Genomic DNA, 24,426 nt, shown 5'->3' on the forward strand with positions numbered 1-24,426 from the left:
TAACAATGGGAACACCATAGAACAGTTCAGTTCAGTCACCCAGTAGTGTCCAACTCTGCAACGCCATGGATCGCAGGACACCAGGCTTCCCTGTCCATTGCCAACTCCTGGAGTTTACTCAAATGCATGTCCATTGAGTCGGTGATGCCATCCAACCATCTCATCCTCTGTTGTCCCCTTCTCCTCCTGTCTTCAATCTTTCCCAGCATCAGGGTCTTTTCCAAGGAGTCAGTTCTTTGCATCAGGTGGACAAAGGATTAGAGTTTCAGCTTCAGCATCAGTCCTTGCAGTGAATATTCAGGACTGAGTTCCTTTAGGATGGACTGGTTGGATCTCCTTTCATAGAACAAATATTGCTATATTCTACTCGGTGATTAATTCATACAACTAGCACTTTGCTGGGACTACATGAGATACAGACACGAATCTAAGAAATACCTTATGACAAGACAGAAAATGAGATGTACTAAAGAGGTAAAGATAAAGCACTAAGAGAAAGGGCTGTATGCTGGGGGTGTATGCTGCCTCATTTGGCCCATGATTTTCATACCTGTGTCAACCTTGAAAAGATATAATGTGAGAGCTGCAAGTTTTATTTAGGGCAAAATGAGGACTGCAGCCCAGGAATCAGCACGTCAGATAGCTCTGAGAAGCTGCTCCAAAGAAGCAAGGGGGATGGTCAATATACATGTGATTTTTGCTGAAGGGAGGGTACATGCAATGAAGCACATATTTTGCCAGAAGGTTTCTGCTAGGCTCGTTAAGCAGTCATCATTATGAAGGATTTTAGTGCTTTTCCAGATATGAGGAGATACAAGAATTGTGCTCATAAAATCAGCTCCTGAAAATATCTAACTATCAGAAGACCTGTCTTGCCAGTTTTTCCTAAAACACAGAGTACTTCATTTCCGCCCTATACCCTGAACTTCTTTCAGGGGTTACTGAAGGTCAGCAACTGCAGCAGCATCTTGTAGAGGTAAATGGCAAGTGCCCATGACAAGTGCCAATTTGCAGCTGACACCTCTGATATTGTGATTTATAACAACAAATACATATTTGGTCTCTGTTCTGGTTCCTGGCACAGAGCTCCTAGAAACCCCTTGGAATTTCCTGGGCTGAGAAAAGGGGTATCTTTTATTATGCTAATGAGGTGACAATCCAGGAGAAGGTTGGGGAGGGTGCTGGTTGCCAGTGAAGCCAACCCTGTGATTACAGTATTGGAACTTTCAGTCCCACTTCTCAGAGGTGGAGAGCTCCGAGAAGGGCAGTGGAGCTGTGACTGAGTTCAATCATCAATGGCCAATGATGTAATCAATCGTGCCTAAGAAATGGAGCCCCTAAAAAAACCCAAAAAGGAGAGGGGTCTGAGAGCCATCTAGTTGGTAAACATGAGGAGATGTCCACAGACAAATTAATGAATAAAAACAATTATTTTATACACACACGTATATATACACATACACATATATATAAACATACATATACACAGTGGAATATTATGCAGCTTTAAAAAAGAAAACCTGGTCACTTGCCTCAACATGGATGAACCTCGAGGGCATTACGATAAGTAAACTAAACCAGACACAGAAAGATACACATTGCATGATCACAGATGTGGAATCTTAAACACCCTCATAGAAACAGCAAGAGTGGCTGACAGGGGCAGGCAGGAGGAGCGCTGGGAGATGTTGGTCAAAGGGTACAAAGATGAAGTTATGCAAGATCAATGAGTCTGGAGATCTAACGTACAGCATGGGGATAGCAGTTAACAACACTACATGCTTGACTGCTAAGAAGGTAGATAAGTGCCTCACCACTGAAGGAAAAAAAAAGGGAGAGGAGAAGGAAAGAAAATGGTAACTACGTGAAATGATGGATATGTTAACTGGCTTGATTGTAGCAATCATCTCACAATGTTGAAATATATCAAAACATCAAATCTATACCTTACATATATATGATTCTTATGGGTCAGTTATATTAATACTTCAACAAAGCTGCAAGAAATCAATCAACAAAGCAAGGACAGGAAACTTTAATGTGAAATAGTAAACATGACTAAAAGCCCAGAAATTCACTGTCAGAAAAATACGCCAGCTCACCTGAAATGGATATTTATTTTGACAGGGAATGACACCATCATCGTTCTTCACTATTTCCACACACTTGATTTTTGACACATCAATAAATCCCTTTCTGTACTTTTTCTGTTAAAAAAAAAAGAGAACCATTTCAATCATAAGTTAAAGGAAAAATGTTATTAATAGCAATATTTGTTTTAAAAATCACTGATTCAAAACATTACAATTTCCTTCATAATTATATAAATCATGCCTCCCTGTATGGCTAAAATTATTCAAAGTACTAACATATGAGGATTATAATCAAAATAATTAAGCCCTTTAATTTTCAAAGCTGAAATTGCTCTGTCCTTGCCCTCTCCAGAAAGGTCTAGAACTGAGAAAGAGACTCCCTTTGATTGCTGTCTTCCTCACGGACACACACCTTAACTTCTGGATGACAGCCAACTCTCATAACCCAAAAAAGAAAGCATCAGAGACAAACCAAGCAAAAGTCCATGCACTCGATCACAGATGCAAACTCCAGCCAGTGACATCTTCCACTCCAGCACACAGAACTCAGGAGGATGTGAGGAGGATGCATGCTCGTGCAAAGCCTCCATTCAGAATCTATGTTTGAATTTTCTTTTCTTTTTTTTCCTTCCCTATTGCCCTCCCTCCCTGCTCACTGCAAATCTCCCTACAGCAAGTAACTAATGACACACCAGGACTTCTCCCTCTAAAACATCAACATCCATGAACATAATGATCTCACATGTGAGAATTTATCCCAGGGGAAAAAATCCAGAAGAATACAAAGTAGTATGTGCAAAGACAAGTTGGCATAGTGTATTCCTTAAAAATGATTTCAAGCACAATGTAGAAATAAAAAATGTTTACTGAATAATATTAACTGATACATCCCATATAAAAGCTGCACAAAGACTAAGATTACTTTAGAAGAGAATGTACAGAGTCATATGACAAAGAACAGAAGAAGAGAAATGAAGATGAAGAACACTGTAGTATCTGGGGTGACCCAGGCATGCCCTGGCCCTGGTCATTCAAAACTGCTTCATCTAATACTTTGAAACTCCCCGCTGGCCACAGCCTTTGGAGTCCCTACCCTGCTCCTTATAAGCAGCTCTGTGTTTCACTACCACCACCCTTAGACCAGACCACCCTACCAGACTATCAGCTCCCATTTGTTATCTGGCCGTCATTTTACCAGGGCATCCATCCTCCTTGTCTCCCTCCCTCCACCCCCATCTCTCTCTCCCTCTCCCCAACCCACCCCACACAGGAATCCCCATCCCCCAATGACATTTCCGTCAGTCCCCAGTTCTACCCACGCCTTCTGCTCCTGCATGCCTGGCAGCAGCAGGTCACAAAACAATCCTACCTGTCCTCTCATACTTAGCCAGGTCTTCACAGGTCTTGTCTGTCTCCAGTGGACAGAAGCTGGTGGCCTCCGTGGAGACCACCAGTCTCATAAATGCTACAGAGCTACAAACCCCACCCATTCCCCTCGTCCCAGTGGACCATCCCGGTCACTACCTCATGGAGAAGAGAGAAGCCATCCCACAAGCACACCCCTGACTTCTTACTTTTGCAGGCCTAAAACACCCTAAGATTCACCCTTCTTTTTCTTCTCTTTCATCCTGTCTCTATGAGAAGGTTAAAAGGACACAACAGCTAAGGACACAGTAGTTGGCACTTAACAGACCTCATTTCTTTCTATGCTCACCGAATTCTCACTTTACAGATGAGGAAACTGCACCTCACACAGGTTAAACACATCACCCAAGGATTGCAAACAACTCCTAAAGCTCTCTCAACCTTGGATGCCCCAGCTGCAAACAGGTGACAAAATTAATGGAGCCAAGTCCTCGATGGGGCAACATGGATTCTGAGCATGGACTGAGCTTCCGCCCCAAGAGCCAGAGGAAAGTTCTTTACAGCCATACTCTTCTGAGGCCTTTGCTTCTCCTGCCTACAGACCAGCGGTCCCCCACCTTTTTGGCACCAGGGACCAATTTCATGGAAGACAATTTTTCCAGGGACCATGGCGTGGGGGGATTTTTCAAGCGCGTTACATTCCCTGTGCACTTTATTTCTAACCTAATGTTGCCGCCAGCAATTAGACAGCAATTAGCGATCTGACGGCAGGTACCGGTCCCAAGCCTGGAGGTTGGGGACCTCTGCTATAGCCACCTTCAGGCCTCTGCCATCCACACCAAGGACCTTCTTCTGGCCTTCCCTTCCTAAAAGAGAGGTATTACACCTTCAGCCTTCATTTCCTTCCCACCCACGCCTCCTTAACCACGTGCAATCTGCCTGCCTCCCTTCTCACCGCAGCTGCTAAAGTTGTTCTCAAAAACACCGCTCATGACCAAACCCAATGGCCTTCACTCAGCTATCTTCCGCTCAAGCCTTTATGAGGCATTAAGGGGGTGCTGCTGCTCTCTCCTGCAGAGGCTCTGACTTTAGGTCACTCTGGTTTTCTGTCTCTTCCACTCAGTTTCTCACAGAACAATACCTGCTCTGTGCCAGCCACTGTGTTAAGGAACACACTAAGTCCAGAGATAGAAAGTGCATTTCCTGAACATACAATCCAAATATTGTGCCATTTCTGTGAGTTAACAGTTAATAAACACATCTTACAGAAGAAGGAAACAAAAGTTAAGTAACTTGCCCAAGTTTACCTGTGGGAGAGACATACATGGTAACACAGCAATACATAGTAAGTACTGGATATAAAAAAGATGCTAAGAGAACACTGGGGAACCAAGGCTTATATGATTAATTTCAGAAAAGAAATTCTGATAATATGGTAGGAAGGGAATGAAAATCACAGCACATGGGATGAAAAACATATTCCAGAATGACCTCAGCTGCCTCATCTATAAAATGGGAATAATAATAGTACCCACTTCATAGAGATTATTAGATAGTTATGAGATTGAAATGAGTCAGCATTTGCAAAATGCTTTAAAGAGTGATCTGTAATATGCTATCCGTGAGTGTTTGCTATATAAAATAAATAAACAGGAAAAAAACTGTGGCTGAAGCCCAGGGTACATGAGGCAGGTGAGCAGGGCCAGCTTGTAAAAAACCTGGTGCACCGTGCCAAGGGGGCTAGTTAGACAAGGCCACCTACCCCATTCCTGGGCTTATGCCAGTTAGTGGGCAGAAGAGACTGCGATCCTATTAATAAGTCACAGAAACCTTGGAAAATATTTCACTGTAGAAACCTTAGAAAATATTAATAGCACAAAGAAAATCAAATGACCTTTAATCTCCCAACCCTGGAGAAAATCCCTGTTGATACATCATAGAGTTTTTTCAGACACTGCTCTGGGGTCATTTATCACCTGCCAGCTCTCTTAGCTCTGGAGCAGCAGACCATCATCAGTTTCTAAGACGCCCATCTCCACTCACCACCTGCCCCCGGGACTAAAAGCGGCTGACAGATGCCAGTTAATCTATATAGGAAAATTGGGGGTGGGCTGGTTTATGGCCCCCTAAATACACATCCTATGATATATAATCTATTGTACTATACTAACATTTGGGTTTATTAATTCAAATACTTCACTATGAAATTTACAGATAAAGGTTCACACTTAAGTTGGTCATTCATTACTTTACCTATCCTGCTGGCAAACACTGATCAGACACCAAGCACAGCGCTGTGTGCTGCAGTCTCAACATTACGGAAGAGGGTTGAGAGTCCCCTCAAGAGGAGCTCACAATAATACGGTAGGTGGAAGGGGAAGAGGAGAATGACTCACAATCAAATAAAGATGAAGTCATGTGTCATGCTATGCTATGGAATGAGCCGGGAAAAGCCAGGGAAGTTTCAGGGAGGAACTGATATTTTCATTTGGTTTTTAAAAGATAGTACGAGTTTTCTTTTAGAGAAAGTGGAGAAGAGAACTCAGGCGAAAAAAAAAAACAACAAAGCACCGATTCAGGGAACAGAAATTCATTGGGGCTGAAGTTCAAAGTGGTTCAGGGGAAGTCTAGGAAAGGACACAAAAATGATTATTTGAGACCAAATAAGGAATAGGTAACTAATGGTCATTTTGTCCATTGTTTAAATAGGGAAACTAGAGAGACAGATGAAATGTGACGTGTGTAAAACAACACACCAACAGAACAGTAGAACTGGGAATTAGATGAAAGAGAATCTGCCCCTAGGAAAGTCTTACAACATACACTGTTTTCCTTTAATTTCTAGAATTAAAATATTTTTTAAAATATCAATAACAACTCTAAATTAAACTAAATTTTTATGATTATATACAAATATCCAGAGCTGGCCCCAGGTTTATGTGCAAAACACCCTCAGGTCCTCCTTTCTACACCCCTCTCCTAAGACTTACTATGCGCAATGAGTTTCCTTCCGATATTGTTCGTGGTTCCTCCCTTTCCCCCTGTATCACAACTTTTATTCCTAATGTGGCTATTCTCAGCTGCCTGCCACAGAAGAAAGTACTGGATGAATCACCCGTGCACTGCAGGGACCTCAGGTCCGGGGCATGAACTTGGAGGCAGGCAGATCCTGAGTCCAGCCACATTCTGCCTTCTCTGGGTTCCTCTGTAGGTATAGGATAATTTCACTAAGGATAAGGGATAATTTCACTGCTCATTTCACTAAGCTCTAAGCAGGAAAAAAGATAAGGCACAAAGGTGCTCGGTACAGTGGCTGGTACAGGGAAGTCACTCTCTAAATGGCAGCATCTACTCTTAATTCATCTTCACAACAACCCTGGGAAGTTGTTAGGAAACTGAGTAGCTGAGAGGTAATGAGTGGCTGAGCTAGAACTGAAACCACATCTTTCAAACTCACAGAAGCTCTTACCTGACTCCTGGTCTCTCAAGCCTGAGTATTTGTGAACACTTATTTTAAGAAAATAAAATTATCTTATGTCAAAACGTAACAATTACTCTGAGCCAGGCACTATGTGCACCTTTAATGGTAACTCAGTGAATCCTCACAGCATTATGAGAGCTGCCACCCCACTTTACCAATGAAGAAATCAAGGCTGACAGCGTATAATTAACTGGGCAGAAGTCACACAACAAACCAGGGCCTTAACTCTAATTCCAACCCTGAATTCTCAAGTGCCAGGTACTCTTTAGTAACTTGATATCACTTAACTGAGCACAAACTAACTCAGTGGAAATTTCTCGTGTTTATAACTCTTAATAGGTATAAGATCAAAGCAAGTTCACCAATTAAATGCAAACAAAACTGGACAGTAAGTAAGATTCAAACCAACAGCTTACTTGAATGTGAGGGCTGGGCTATTTGCTGGAATTGAATCTCTCTCCCCAAACCATGGAATTAAAACTCCATGGACAGAGAAGCCTGGTGGGCTACAGTCCATGGGGTCGCAGAGTCAGACACAACTGAGTGACTGAACACACACACAGCACACCTCAAAAGCACACCTCAAACCAGTTAGTTGCACACACACTGCCACGCTTTGGTTAGGACTCCATCTGGTCCAGTTAAGTTGTTTAGTGTTCAGTCAGCTTCTGTTTTCTCCAAAGGACACAACAATTAAAACAGACCGTAAGTACAAACCCAAAGATGGCTGTTGACATGGCATGTTTAATGACAAAGGACCTTCCAGAGAATACAGACAAAAGATATGTTTTATATAATAATAGTGAAGTTCTTAAATCTCACAGTCCTCAGCAGATGGGCAGCATCAAAGCTTACTAGTGACATTCACTATATTCTATCATGACCATTTCTTCACTCAGTCACATTAATTAAAGATTGATTTTAATCTTTAATCTTTAAGATTGATTTTTGGTATCTCTGTACCACCAGGCACAGAGATACCAAAGAACCATGACAGAGATTTTAAAAGCACAGAATTTCTTGCCCTTATGGAATTTACAACTAGCCATTTGCTAAGGTAGGGAAAGGAATAATCAAGCTGACACTGAAAGTTCAGAGGGGTCAATACTAAGAGGCCATAGAGTTTTCAATCAGCTCTTGAAAAGGAAAGAAATAAAATGATATATTCTACCAAAAATCTCAAATGAGTAAAAAGGCCTATTTCATACATGAAAGTTGTTTTCCCTTTCCACTCAGAACAGAGCTGAAAGAATGGGCCTCAAGAGCAACAGGACACATAAATCATAAGAAACAAGGAAAACCTCAGGATGGTTATGACCGTGTGCGTGTGGATACTGGGAATAATTCTGATGTAGGCCTTTCTGGTATCAGGAGAAGTAGAATAAATAAAATATAAAGTCATTTCCAACTTGGTAATTCTATGGTGAAATGTCCCCACTTTACTAAGTACTAAATTTCAGTGAAAAACTAGAAGAAAACTAAAACAAAAACTTGGCATCTTAATATTTTTGTCCTCCCTTTTAATCAGCTCATAATAATAACTGACATAAGGGCCTTACAATTTACAAAGTGACTTTAATCAAACAAACAAACAAAAAGAGTACTTTTACATTAAGAAGCCTGTAGTTACATACACAAGCAAGGCTCACTTATGAAGATTATGGTTTCTAACATAACATCCAGAACAAAAACAGGATAACTTATAAGGAATTTGAAGACAAAAAAAAATCATTTCCAAAATCACATAATAATCTTCAAATAATATTGTGCTGATAGAGATGTTTCTATACTTCTGGTACCCTTTTCCTAATACCCTTTTGCAACCCAAAGGCACTTTTTAAAACTTATACCAGTTATGTTTTAGCATATTTGAAAGCAAAACCTACTAACACAAATATTTGCAAGTAAGTCTAAAAGTAATTTACTTAAATTCTTCAAGTTAGTAAAAACTGGAGTGAGTTATGTAGAAATCAACATATATAGATCTCTTACTTTATAAAGTTCATGTGACAGACATCCAAATTCAATGAACTCCAGGATTAATCAATTCAATCCAAAGACTATGAGCCCCAGGGAGCAGAGACGATGCTAGTGATCTCAATGTTTTCCCCTTCTTCCTGGGTGCCCAGCTAGACTGTATTTTCCTATCTCCATGCATTTGGGTAAGACCATGTGCCCAATCTCTGGCCAAAGGAGTGCAAGTGAAAGTAATATCAATGAGTGTTTATTGTATTATACATAAATTTTTCAGTTTTTAGAACTATTAATTGCCACATGCAAACACTAAGATCACAAACAAAAGACTAACAAAGCTCTCTTACTCCCAAACATCTGCTAAAATGTTCTCCCCAGCAGTTTTATTTGTATTAGCTGAAAACTGGAAACAATTTGAATGACCATCAACAGGTGACTGGACAAACAATGAAATAGTTTACAGCAATAAAAAGAAATGCAACATTGATACAATAGAATGGATGTATTTCAAAATAATATGCCAGGTGAAAGAAGCTAGCTTTTTAAAGAGTAAATGCTATACGAGTTTATTTCAAAATGCCCATATATTCAAACTAATCTATAGTGCCAAAAATCAGATAAGTGATTACCTAGGGACAGTGAGATAGAAAGGGGGTATGAATTACAAAAAGAGCATGAGGAAAATTTGAGGGGTAATGGATATGTTCATTATTGTATTGTAGTAATGGCTTCACAGGTATATACATACGTCAAGACTCCTCAAATAATACATGTAGTTTGAAAGTGAAAGTCACTCAGTCACGTCCAACTCTTTGCGATTCCATGGACTATACGGTCCGTGGAATTCTCCAGGCCAGAATACTGGAGTGGATAGCCATTCCTTTCTCCAGGGGATCTTTCTCAACCCAGGCATTGAACCCAGGTCTCCCCCATTGCAGGCAGATTCTTTACCAGCTGAGCCACCCAAGAACACTGGAGCAGGTAACCTATCATGCAGTTTACTATATATCAATTATAACATACAGTTTACTATATATCAATTATAATCTCAACAAAGCTGAAAAAAAAAAAAAATATGGCCCCTGCATTCAGAGACCTTGAAATCTGGGAACATTTAGAAACTAAGAAATTCCTTGCTAATAATTTACTGTTCTAAATCATAGACTTCAAATGTTCATGCAGCTCAATAACAAACAACCCTGGGACTTCCCTTGAAAGTCCAGCACTTCAGACTTTACCTTCCAGTGCAGAGGATGTGGGATGGACCCCCAGTCGGGGAGCTAATATCCCACATGCCTTGAGGTAAAAAAACCAAAACAATGGAAGCTATATTAACAAATTCAATAAAGACTTTAAACATGGTTCACAGAAAAACAAACCCTTAAAAAAAAACACCCAATCAAAAAATGGGTGGAATATCTAAATAGACATTCCTCCAAGGAAGACATACGGATAGCCAAAAAAGTACATGAAAAGATGCTCAATGCAAATCAAAACTACAATGAGATATCACCTCACATGGTCATAAAATAATCTACAAATAATAAATGCTAGAGAGGGTGTAGAGAAAAGGGAACCCTCCTACACTGTTGGTGGGCATGTATATTGGCACAGCCACTATGGAGAACAGTTTGGAGGTTCTTTTAAAAACTAAACACAGAGTTACCACAGGAGCCAGTAATCCCTCTCTTGGCATCCACTCAAAGGAAACCATAATTTGAAAAGATGCATGCATCCCAACGTTAATTGCAGCATAATTTACAGTGGCTCAGAAGGTCAAGAATTCACCTGCAATGCAGGAGACCCAGGTTCAATCCCTGAGTCAGGAAGATCCCCTGGAGAAGAGAATGGCTTCCCACTCCAACATTCTTGCCTGGACAATTCCATGGACAGAGGAGCCTGGCAAGCTACAGTCCATCGGGTCACAAAGAATCAGACACGACTGAGCAACTAATACTTTCACTTTTTTTTTTCACTTTCACAGGACATGAAAGCAGTCTAAATGCTCATCGACAGAGGAATGCATAAAGAAGATATGGTACATATATGCAATAGAATATTGCATGCCCAGTCATTCAGTTGTGTCCAACTCTTCAAGATCCCATGGACTGTAGCCTGCAGGCTCCTATGTCATAAGATTTTGCAGGCAAGAATACTAGAGTGAGTTGCCATTTCCTCCTCCAGAGGCTTTTCCTGACCCAGGGATCAAACCCACATCTACTGCATTGCCTGCACTGGCAGGCAGATTCTTTACTGCTTGGGCTTCCACGGTGGCTCAGACAGTAAAGATTCTGCCTGTAATCTGGGAGACCCAGATTCAATCCCTAGGTAGGGAAGATCCCCTGAAGAACGGAATGACAAGCTACTCCAGTATTCTTGCCTGGAAAATTCCATGGACAGAGGAGTCTGGAGAGGCTAGTTAATGGGGTTGCAAAGAGTCAAACACGACTGAGCAACTAACACTTAAGCCACTTATTCTTAGTCTTCTTTACCACTTGAGCCACCTAGGAAGCCCTACAATGAATATTATCAGATCAGATTAGTTGCTCAGTCGTGTCCGACTGTTTGCAACCCCATGAATTGCAGCACGCCAGGCCTCCCTGTCCATCACCAACTCCGAGAGTTCACCCAGACTTACGTCCATCGAGTCAGTGATGCCATCCAGCCGTCTCATCCTCTGTCGTCCCCTTCTCCTCCTGCCCCCAATCCCTCCCAGCATCAGAGTCTTTTCCAATGAGTCAACTCTTCACATGAGGTGGCCAAAGTACTGGAGTTTCAGCTTTACCATCAGTCCTTCCAAAGAAATCCCAGGGCTGATCTCCTTCAGAATGGACTGGTTGGATCTCCTTGCAGTCCAAGGGACTCCCAAGAGTCTTCTCCAACACCACAGTTCAAAAGCATCAATTCTTCGACGCTCAGCTTTCTTCACAGTCCAACTCTCACATCCATACATGACCACAGGAAAAACCATAGCCTTGACTAGACGAACCTTTGTTGGGCAAGTAATGTCTCTTCTTTTGAATATGCTATCTAGGTTGGTCATAACTTTCCTTCCAAGGAGTAAGTGTCTGTTAATTTCATGGCTGCAGTCACCATCTGTAGTGAATTTGGAGCCCCCCAAAATAAAGTCCCTGACACTGTTTCCACTGTTTCCCCATCTATTTCCCATGAAGTGATGGGACCAGATGCCATGATCTTCGTTTTCTGAATATTGAGCTTTAAGTCAACTTTTTAACTCTCCACTTTCACTTTCATCAAGAGGCTTTTTAGTTCCTCTTCTCTTTCTGCCATAAGGGTGGTGTCATCTGCATATCTGAGGTTACTGATATTTCTCCTGGCAATCTTGATTCCAGTTTGTGTTTCTTCCAGCCCAGCGTTTCTCATGATGTACTCTGCATGTAAGTTAAATAAACAGGGTGACAGGATACAGCCTTGACGTACTCCTTTTCCTATTTGGAACCAGTCTGTTGTTTCATGTCCAGTTCTAACTGTTGCTTCCTGATCTGCATACAAATTTCTCAAGAGGCAGATCAGGTGGTCTGGTATTCCCATCTCTTTCAAAATTTTCCACAGTTTATTGTGATCCACACAGTCAAAGGCTTTGGCATAGTCAATAAAGCAGAAATAGATGTTTTTCTGGAACTCTCTTGCTTTTTCCATGATCCAGCGGATGTTGGCAATTTGATCTCTGGTTCCTCTGCCTTTTCTAAAACAGCTTGAACATCAGGAAGTTCACGGTTCATGTATTGCTGAAGCCTGGCTTAGAGAATTTTGAGCATTACTTTACTAGCATGTGAGATCAGTGCAATTGTGCAGTAGTTTGAGCATTCTTTGGCATTGCCTTTCTTTGGGATTGGAATGAAAACTGACCTTTTCCAGTCCTGTGGCCACTGCTGAGTTTTCCAAATTTGGTGGCATATTGAGTGCAGCACTTTCACAGCATCATCTTTTAGGATTTGGAATAGCTCAACTGGAATTCCATCACCTCCACTAGCTTTGTTCGTAGTGATGCTTTCTAAGGCCCACTTCACATTCCAGGATGTCTGGCTCTAGGTCAGTGATCACACCATCGTGATTATCTGGGTCTTGAAGATCTTTTTTGTACAGTTCTTCTGTGTACTCTTGCCATCTCTTCTTAATATCTTCTGCTTCTGTTAGGTCCATACCATTTCTGTCCTTTATCGAGCCCATCTTTGCATGAAATGTTCCTTTGGTATCTCTGATTTTCTTGAAGAGATCTCTAGTCTTTCCTGTTCTGTTGTTTTCCTCTATTTCTTTGCATTGATCACTGAAGAAGGCTTTCTTATCTCTTCTTGCTATTCTTTGGAACTCTGCATTCAGATGTTTATATCTTTCCCTTTCTCCTTTGCTTTTCACTTCTCTTCTTTTCACAGCTATTTGTAAGGCCTCCCCAGACAGCCATTTTGCTTTTTTGCATTTCTTTTCCATAGGGATGGTCTTGATCCCTATCTCCTGTACAATGTCACAAACCTCATTCCATAGTTCATCAGGCACTCTATCTTTGCCTTGGAAACAAACAGAGAACAATGAATATTACTCTGCTATAAAAAAAGAACAAAATAATGCCATTTGCAGAAACATAAATGAACTCAGAGATTGTCATACTGAGTGAAGTTAAGTCAGACAGAGAAGGACAAATATGGTATACTGTTTACACATAGAATTGAAAAAAAATGGTACAAATGAACTTATTTATAGAACAGAAAAAGAGTTACAGATATAGAAAACAATCTTATGGTTACCAAGAGGTAAAGGCAGGAGGGATAAATTGGAGATTGCGACTGACATGTATGCCCTACTATATATACAATGGATAACTAATAAGGACCTAATGTATAGCACAGGGAACTCTACTCAATACTCTATAATGACCTATATAAAAAAGTTTTAGATAAATCAAAGACTTAGAAAACTTAACAACAAAGAAAAAAATTGTTATAAAAATGAAGTAGGCAATTAATAGGCTCTCAATTAAATGAAGGCTCTGCCTTAGTATTTGTTTTGATTTAGAAACAACTCATCCACCCACCTGATTCATCCAGTGCTAAATTTTTTCTGGTTAAGAAATAAAATTAATTTAATACCTTCCCCTAATGCTGTTTCCCAGCCCTAAGCTCCTCTTTCTCCCTTTCTCACCCACTTCTTCGAGACAGGCAGGATAAAGGTCACCAACTGGGAAAGACACACCCACCTTCTCCGCAGCACCTGACATGTGGCAGGTGCCTGATGACTTGTGCATGAATGAATGAATGAATGCTTCCCAGGTGGCACAGTAGTAAAGAACCCACCTGCCACTGCAGGAGATACAAGAGACTTGGGTTCGATCCCTGGGTCAGGGAGATCCCCTGGAGAAGGAAATGACAACCCACTCCAGTATTCTTGCCTGGAGAATTCTATGGAAGGAGGAGCCTGGCAGGCTACAGTCCACAGGGTCACAGAATGAACATGGACATGAATGAATGAAAACATGAATGAACAGAAGCGGATTCAGCTAAGCAGGGAGGAGGCCTTCCTTGGATCTGATTTCACAATATCCTGTCACAGCCATCACTTTTTTTTTCTAATTAGAGGATAAGTGCTTTACAATGTTGTGTTAATTTCTGCGACAATAATGTGAATAAGCTAAATGTATACAGATATCACCTCCCTCTTGAATCTCCCTCCCACACTCACACCATCCCACCCCTCTAGGTCATCACAGAGCACCAAGCTGAGGTCCCTGTGCTATACAGCAGCTTCCCACTAGCTATCTGTTTGACTATGCTATTTTAGAGCAGGGTTTCAGCTAGTGGGTTGGGAAGATCCCCTGGAGAAGGGAAAGGCTACCCACTCCAGTATTCTGGCCTAGAGAATTCCATGGGCTGTATAGTCCATGGTGTCGCAAAGAGTTAGACATGACTGAGCAACTTTCACTTTCATTTCAGCTAGCTTTATTTCTGCCATTGCTGTCTCAGACATACACCACCCCAGATGGGCACAGGCACACCACAAATTTCCAGGACCTAAAAGGCCCTTTTTCTGCCCTCCTGTTCAGTCAAAGCACATTGCTGAACGTGTGACTACAAATGAACACAATAACTGTCACATTACAGTTCTCAGAAATACAGCTCTGTCAAGGGACCCCTCCTCAACCACAGAGAAGGTAATCACTGGATAAGCCACTGCAAATCTTTTTTGTTTGTATGTTTAAGTAGTAAAAGAGAAGGAAGGGGATAAAAGAAAGAAAATCCTTTAACCTAGGTTTCAGTTTTCAAGTTTCTACAATTAACAGTGACAAGCAGAACCTTGCTTCTGTCCTAGGGGTTCCGTGCACACCCGCACGTATATGACTGCATGTATGTTTGCTCACACGTGTTCTGAGGCTCTCCAGTAAACACTTCATGTGTTCAGGTTTTTTTTTTTAATGACATTTTATATCTTTTTGAAAGTATAAATAACTAGAATCACAACAACATGATTTCTAATCAAGAGGAACTTAGGAGAGAGAAGCTTTATGAGTTTCTGGTGGGTGAAAATTACAGACAGCAAATGGGGCAAAATTGAAAATGCAGTTTCCGGGATAAGTGGTGGGTGGCAGGGCAATGAGTAATGGCAACACACACAGCAAACTCTGTGGCTTTTGCATGTGGCATGAACCTACTTCTGCAGCACAATTAGGGGTATGATTTCCACCCCTACTCCCAGTATCCCCATCATGGCCAAATGGATTGATGAAGTGATCGTTCAGAGAAAGGATAGCCCCAGGGGTGGGAAACCCCTGTGGTAACTGCCCCCAGCCTCATCCTGGAGGCTGACCTATGACATGCAGGCAGGACTGGGTTTCTGAGCAAGGGGAATATGTTAGGAGGCTCACAACCTCTTGGGAACTTTATCTCCACACTGCCCACGCCAAACCTCCAGGTCCTCCACTAAAAAAAAAAAAAAAAAACCTTCTCTCTGCTTATCTGATGTGAGTGGACCACAAAAGTGTTTGCAGAGAAGTATGATTTGGAGATAAGATTTTTTTTAAATAAACCTAGCTGTGCTAGGATCCTGTAAAACAGTGCATGAACTTGGTCTTTAAATAAGTTTCTACTGAACCATATATGACATTTTTCTAGTTTGCTCCAGTGTTAACAGGACCATCCTGTAGTCTGTTCACTAAAATACCTTTAAAATATTCAACTACATATAATGTAGCTTCCCTAGATAGCTTGCTGACCCCAAGAAAGCAATATCCTTGCTTTTTTCCAGTAAAGATAATCAGTCATGCTAGGGAAAGTTCCTTCCTTTTGCTTCTCGGGGGCCTAAGAGATAGGGGTGAAGGGAAGGCGAGTGAGGAGGTGGACGTGGGGAGAAGGAATCATGTGGGACAACACCAGCAAGAGAGAGAAACTGTGTGTCTTATATCGAGATCTCTCGTAAGAAAAGATGAACTGTCTGTCAATTCTCCCCACAGTAAGATATTCAAAGAGAAATACCCAAAATTGCCTAGTTCCACGGATTTGTGGAGGCCTAATGGGTGATGCACAGGGAGGCCTGGCGTGCTGCAATTCATGGGGTTGCAAAGAGTCGGACACGACTGAGCGACTGAACTGAACTGAACTGAATGGGTGCTAACCACTGCTTTTACTATGGTTTCTATAGGAATATTCACTTTGTATTACAATTAATTTACAGAAAATGTTGGTAGCACAGTTTCTTAATTGTGAACATTCTACAGATAAAACGATTTTCGAAACAATTTCTTCCACTAACTGGGCCTGCTTCATGCCATCAAGGAAGTTGTGTTGATATGTTTTGAGATGTGTGATAGTATTAAGGTTCTAACTAAGACGCAGACTTTGTTAAAAAAAAAAAAATACGATACAAATGAACTTACATACAAAACAAACAGACTCACAGACAGAAAGCAAACTTACGGTTACCAAAGGGGAAAGGCATGGGGAGAGAGAAACTAGAAATTTGGAACTAACATATACACACTACTATATATAAAATAATCAACAAGGACCTACTGTACAGCACAGGGAACTATGCTCAATATTTGTAATAAGGGGAAAGAATCTGAAAAAGAATATATATATATGTGTGTGTCTAGCTTTGCTGTATTCCTGAAACTAACACAACACTGCAAACCAAATGTACTTTCATAAAAACACAACAGCAAAAAGATGGGTCCTCTGTGTCTTTTGGGGATGAATACTGAAGCATCTGTAGAAGAAACTATGTGATTTCTATGAGATACTGAGAGTGGGAAGGATGTGCCACAAGATAACTGAAGTGGGCATGGGGAGTATGACTTGGGGTTATTTAGCCAGGTGCTGGATACATACGAGTCAGTGCACTGTTCTGTCCACACTTGAGTATGTTTGAAAAGTCTAAAAAAATATTTCTTCCCATCACATTTTTAAAAATCCTGATTAAAGCAGTTGTTGAATATACTTACAAAAATTCTTTGTGAAAATACAGAAAGTCTGCATTATAAACAGGTAAAAAAGTAGAGATGAACAAATTGCTTAAGTGCTGCTAATAAAGATTTAGCTATCCTTGTTGGTACTGTGAACAATGGATTCAAGAGAGGAACGAACACAATTCCTGATGTTCACACAGTGCTCTTAGAGGTCTCATTTACTCAACTCTTTGCATCCATCAATCTCTAAGTGCTTCAAGTCTAATTATAAAACTACTGATCTTACTGAAAAAATGAGTTACTTAGCATCTGCACTGTATAATTAGGTACATGGGGGCACTGACATTAAACCAATTGGCCAAGAGCAAATGAAGACAGAGTTCTAGACTGCGCTACTCTACTCTTTATTGGTTATCACAGCTGGGGGCCATCCTTAAACTGTTCATCCTCTCTTACTCTGCTATTGCTAATACAATTAACTCTCAAATAATCTAATAAAAATTAATCCATGTTGCAGAATATATGGCCATTCCAAGAGATGCTCTCCAATGCCAAATACATGACCCCCACAGCCCAAGAGCCAGGCTATACTCACTGTGGGCCCACCAGCACCTGGGAGGGGGCATTATCTGTTTGATTTTCTCTTCTAAAGGGATATAAGGGTAACCCTTTAGCTCCCTTCCGAGCACAGAGGGACCATTTCACACCACCTAAACAACAACAGGCTTTGTGAGACTTTCAAAGAACTTGTAGGAGTTTCTATAGCAAATGACTTCAAACCTCCATATTACCAAGCACAGGCTTTTAAGTGGATTCAGAAAGAGAGGTGGCTTTTCTCATCAATTCACAAAGGTAATATTAGGTCATAAGAAACTGCCCTTTTAGAAGTGAAAAATGATCAAATAATGGTAATTGCAGGTGGTTCCATTTAATACATTTTGTACCGTTAGAACGTTTTGGTCCTACTCACATACCTCACACTCTGAAACAAAAGCAGCCTGTACTTTTTCTGAAAGTACTTTTTCTAACTTCTACATATCATAATATGTAGTTAACTGTGAGACTCTCATGGAGTACTCCACGTCCATAATAGATGGGTAAGGGATGGGCGCCTGCCTCGTGTGGTCGCCACCAGCACAGTGGGAACTCAATGGATATGTGGTATGGGCAACCCAGGAAAACAATGGAATTGAAATGAGACTTAACTTAATCAAATTAAAACATCCGACAGTTAACCTAGAATCAGCACAATTATTTTAAATCACACACACTATTTCAATTGCCAAATCGAAGAGTTATTTCACTGTTGCTTGTTTCATGGATATCACGGTTGTGAACAATGTAATTCGTATACTTCTCGTTTCGAGTTATGAAAGAAAGTATGAATAGGTCACAATGAATAGTTTATGTCCCCAAATCAAAAATCCTTACATTCCATACACAGGATATTAACTATCTGGAATTAACCCAGGTCTAATATCCTCAGACCTTTCAAGTATCTCACCTGCACCTCCTCACCCCTCCAGCTCTCACAGTCAACATTTATGTAGCATCTGCTCCTGTTTCCAGGAATTTCCAGCTGATTGGGAAGAGATGATTACTCATGAGGCAGTGTGGAAGGTTCTTTCCTGAACAAAATGTACTGGGACACAAAGGAAGAAGAGGTTGATTCTTCCAAGAGAAGAGTCAGAGAAGGCTGCATGGAGAAGGTGCCTCTTTGAGCTGCACCTTGAGTCCTAAAGAAGAGTTTTCCAAGCAAAGAAAAAGAGTATTACTGACAACTAGAATATCATAGGCTAAGGAGCAAAGCAGATTTAGGGATGTCAGTGTACCTGCATGTTCAGATAACTGAGGAGGACAAGTGGAAGGGGCAGGAGAGGAGAGTGGGAGGGTGAGAAGGGACCAGATTATGGAAGGCTCTGATATAGGGGTTGCACTTAACCTTAAAGGAAATGAGGAACCATGGCATTGAATGATTATATTTTGGCATGCAAGGGCCCAGGCTGCTAAAAACAATACACTGGGATCTCTCTGGTGTCCAGTGATTAAGACTCTGAGATCCCAATGTAGGAGGCCCAGGCTCGATCCCTGGTCAAGGAAGTGGATCCCACAGGCCACAACTAAAGATTCTGCATGCCACAAAGAAGACTGAAGATTCTGTGTGCTGTCACTAAGACCAGGTGCAGCCAAATAAATAAATAATAATTGAAAATAATAATAAAAGGAAAAATCATTTTTACTTTTTATTATATATCTTACACCTCATTAGACTAAGAACCAGCAGGACTCTAACAAGAGCTTACTGCTTAAGAGGCAAGACTCTGGACTCTGATTCAAACGCCTGGGTTTGAATCTCAGCTCTGTCACTTACTTGCTCTGTCTCCTTGGACAAGTGACTCGACCTTTCTGAGCTTCAGTGCCTTTAGCTATACCATAGCTATAACAGCACCAGAACCTCCTAAGCCTGCTATAAGAGTTGAAGAGTCAATTCATGTTAAGCTCTCAAAACAAAGCTGACAAATAGCCAATGTTTGATCAATTTAGCTATTAATGTTATTTTAAAACAACTTTAGTCCTTAGGGAAAATAAAGGAAAAGTTTCTAGTTCTACTAAAAGAAAGACTCTCACACCTACCTTCTAGATGCCAGGAAAGGTCTTCTGAGAACTGATATCAAATTTGATTGTATCTTAGAAAATAAAATGGCATGAATGAGATTCTTCCCTGGGTCAGGACAAATATCAGTTCCCTAACATTACAGAAGGATAGAATAGAAATGACCAGTATCTACCAACATCCACTCTTTTCATCTGGAAAAAGAGATTAACCTCTAATTCACAAGTCTGATAATTCTGTTTTTTAAAAAGGACTATTGATGCTTCACGTGACTGTACTATTTTTGCCCTGTGAGGCTATTTTAGCTCTGTCTTACAGTATGAAACCAATACTGAATCTGCAAACTACTATATTAGCACTTCCTTTTTACGTTAGAAACAGTTGATCTCTGGTAGCTCACAGCCTTTACACAGCACAGAAGAGAGCATCTTTGGCCCAAAACTGCTCTTTCTTCAAAGTATACTATTGACAGTAGTTACTACAAAGGCACACTTGAACCAGTTTCCTAGGCTTTCTTGAGGAAAAGTTCCTTTTTCTGCTGAACATAAAGATGAATAGAAGCCTGATCCTTATGTATGAATCAGACAGCTTCAGCTGGATTCCTGCCTCTGCAACCCTGGGTGAGGCACTCAATCTCCTTATCCTTCAGTTTCCCCATCTGTAAAATGGAAATGATAGGTGCATCTACCTTATAAAGTTCAGAGGATTAAAGTTAATGCTTGAAAAGCACAGAAGACCATGACATATGGTACACACTACGGAAGTATTTGGTAAGTTACGTTCAACAAGGACCTACTGTACAGCATGTGGAACTCTGCTCAATGTTATGTGGCAGCTTGGATGAGAGGGAGTTTGGGGGAGAATGGATACATGCATACATATGGCTGAGTCCCTTTGCCATCCACCTGAAACTATCACAACATTGTTAATCAGCAATCCTCCAACATAAAATTAAAAGTTATTTTTTTTTAAAAGCCTCCAAAAAAGCCCCAAAGCCCTCTGTTCCTAAGCCCAGAAGGCAATTTGATTTTCACTGTGCAAAAAGGATGTGCATTCAAGATGACCAGGAAATGATTAAAAAGGATAATGTTTTCTATCATCTCTGTTTATTTAAGTAGCTATATCTTCCTTTTTAATAGTGAGGTGTATCTTCCTTCTTAATAGTGTTTTTTTAAGACTAAACAGAAGAGTTCAAAATATTTTGGCTACATGTAAATGTCCTTGCAGGCTATGTATTTTCTCCATTTACACAAAAGGAAACAGACTTAGAGAATTTTATCAGCTGACCAATGTCATAGCTAGTGAATGACAGATCCAGGATTCAGAGCAAACTGTCTGGATTTAAAGCCCCATTGCACATCCCCTTAGGAAGCTACCTCCTTCTCAAATAAAGAGAATTAAACAGATTAGATATGATTATTTCAAAATTAGTTCTCTAGTCCCAACTTCTTACTGTGCCTGATTCAGTATCTCTGACTACCTAGCAAGCCACTTCTCTTTACAGTTTTTATTTACATCTCTTTATCATCATCCAGAATAAATTCATAACATCCATCCTTGAACCTCAATCACATTCAGTCATTCAACAACCATTTATTACCTACCACAGGTCAAGAACTGGGCTAAGAAATGCCTTCATCTGCCTTGCAAAAGATTAGTTAAGAGAGAGACTGCAAAAACAATTGCACTAAAAATTTATTAAGCAGAGATAGGTGGTAAAAAATAGTAAAAGCTCAAGTTGATTTTATAAGTGGAAAACTAATCTAACCTGGAAGAACAGTGAAGTTATACTGAGCAAGTGATATTTAAGCTGAAACCGGAAGAAGTTAGCCAGTCAAGGGAAGGGAGGGATGGATTCTAGACAGAGGACATAGCTAAAGCACATGCTCTAAGGTGGAAAGGAGTCAGGTGCCTAAAAGGAACACAAAGACTGGTGACCTGGAAGGTCAGAAGTGAGGAAGAGAAAGAAGTGCAGATAATGCAGGCAGATGGGCAAGCTGCTGGCCCAAAGGCCGGTTGAGGACTTTTGAGATTTAAATTGGAGATAATGATTAGTTTCTGAAAGATTTTAAGCAGAGGAGGAAGACTGTGTTTTTAAAAGATCACTGTGGCCAAGATGTACACAGACTGCAGAGGGCAAGAGCAGGAAAAGGAGCTATTAGGACGCAGCAGAAATCCCTACTTGTCTAGTCATAATATCCATTTCTCAGCAATAACGGAACCCTAACTCTTAGTTGGGTATACTGATATTAAAAATAGAAGACTACTTTCCGGCTCCCTTTGCAGCTAACTTGACCATGCAGCTAATTTATAGTCAATGAGATACAGGTGGAAGTCTTACACAGAACATAAGGAAAGGCTGTTAAAGGAAATCAACTCGGGTGAGAGAAGTACCTTCTTTTCTTTCTTCCTTCTTACAACCTGCAATTCAGAAAAAATGGCTGGAGCACCAGCAACCATCGTGGGCCAAAGTAAAAGATATAAGCTAGGACGATAAAAGAAAAAGACAGGATTCAAAATCCCTAGGTTGGATCTACTGTACCAGTTCAGGGCAGCTTGCTTCCAGTCTTTGTCTTTTTCCACACTGAAAGAAAAAAAAAATTTCTAGTACATTTAAGCTGCTATTAGTTAGAGGTTTTGTGTGATACATAGCCTAACTCAATCCTATATGATACAGAGGCCACTATATTTACCCAAGAACAGGCAGGGGTGGTTTGGATCATGGTGGTGGTAGAGATAAGAAAAAGTGGCAGAATTGAGGTTATATTTAGAAGATAGGATCAACAAAATCTGTTGAGAGTCCAGACATGACAGAGGGTGAAGGGTAAGGTCAGACTGACTTTCAGGTTCCTGGCACAAGCAGTTGGAGAGACCATGGTACAATTACTGAGGCAGAGATGGTGGGCACAACCTGAGTTTCTTTTCAGACAGTTTGAATTTAAGGTGGCGATGAAAATTCTTAGATCTCAGTATAGACATCAGGCTGGGAACCACAGTAGAGACATTATTCGCAAATAGATGCCAACCCAAAGCCACAGAAATGAATGATGTCCCCTCAGGCAAGTGTGGAGTGAGAAAAGAGACCTTAAAGAGCAACCTTAAGGAACACTGACTCTCGAAGGAGACAAGAACAAGCAGCCAGAAAGGAAGCAGGAAAACCTTGGAGTTCACAAAAGGAGAAAAACGCCATTACTCACTGTATGAACAAGAAGGGTTAGGGGTCAGGGAGTCTGGGATGGACAAGTACACACAGCTATATCTAAAATGGACAACCAACAAGGACCTACCATATAGCACAGGACCTCTGCTCAAGTTACGTAATAACCTAAACGGGAAAAGAATCTGAAAAAGAATAGGTACATGGATCAATATACGTAAATAAATTAATACATAAGAGCTGCTGCTGCTGCTGCTGCTGCTGCTAAGTCGCTTCAGTCGTGTCCGACTCTGCCGACCCCATAGACGGCAGCCCACCAGGCTTCCCTGTCCCTGGGATTCTCCAGGCAAGAACACTGGAGTGGGTTGCCATTTCCTTCTCCAATGCACGAAAGTGAAAAGTGAAAGTGAAGTCGCTCAGTCGTGTCCGACTCTAGCGACGCCATGGACTGCAGCCTACCAGGCTCCTCCATCCATGGGATTTTCCAGGCAGGAGTACTGGAGTGGGGTGCCATTGCCTTCTCTGACATAAGAGCTAGGGGGTCATTAAAGAGGCAGGGAGATCACATCCAAATGGCACTGTACGAACAAGGAAGCAGGATCTAAAAGACGGAGTTGGGCCAGGAGGAGGAGAAGAGGAGGAGCAAGGAACAGGAAAAGCAGAATGGTGGGAGGAAGCTGTGAGCCTGCAGAGAGACTTTGGAGGGGCCTACATTCTGAGGCTGGAGGGGCAGATCACGCCCTCCCCACCCCCACCTCAAGAATCAAAAGCCCAGTTAGTGGTCCCTCTGCTCACATAGTCAGAGAATGGTCTCAGGTGGACCCCAGGCTGCCCAGTCCCAAAGCCCATAACTTGTTTCAAGGTAAGCAGGCTTCACTCACCACACTGGAACTCCTTTCAAACAATTTTCTTAAAATTTTCACTGTCAGTTAAATAGAGTTCTAAAGGAGTGTGGGGTAGAGGGTCAGGGTGTTTATTTACTCAAATCAGTATGAGCAGTCAAAACGAATGATTTTTTTATACCAAGAGTTAACTAAAAGATACTGACTTTTCTTTTAAAGTCAAAGTCGCTCAGGATACTGGAGTGGGTAGCCTACCCCTTCTCCAGCGGATCTTCCCCAACCAGGAATCGAACCAGGGTCTCCTGCATTGCAGGTGGATTCTTTACCAACTGAGCTAGGCTCACTACATGGTGGATTGTGTTTTAAATTCACTTAGTGCCCATTTTAAAGGCATTCTCTCAGACTTCCCTGCTGGTCCAGTGGCTAGGACTCCATGTTCCTAATGCAGGGGGCCTGGGTTACCCCTGGTCAGGAAACTAGATCCCAC

At 41.2% G+C, this 24,426-nt stretch overlaps 1 protein-coding gene across 4 annotated transcripts in view; it reads right to left on the reverse strand.

Annotated features, from left to right (window-relative positions):
* Window positions 1-24,426, reverse strand: part of TEC (tec protein tyrosine kinase) — a 169,275-nt gene that overhangs the window by 60,712 nt on the left and 84,137 nt on the right. For all 4 annotated transcript variants that reach the window (XM_070372366.1, XM_070372365.1, XM_070372364.1 and 1 more), the window contains one exon: window positions 2,103-2,207. In XM_070372366.1, coding sequence (XP_070228467.1) covers window positions 2,103-2,207 — 105 coding nt within the window. The remainder of the gene's footprint in view (window positions 1-2,102; window positions 2,208-24,426) is intronic.

Source organism: Bos mutus, chromosome 6, assembly GCF_027580195.1.
Source record: "Bos mutus isolate GX-2022 chromosome 6, NWIPB_WYAK_1.1, whole genome shotgun sequence".
Taxonomy (NCBI): domain Eukaryota; kingdom Metazoa; phylum Chordata; class Mammalia; order Artiodactyla; family Bovidae; genus Bos; species Bos mutus.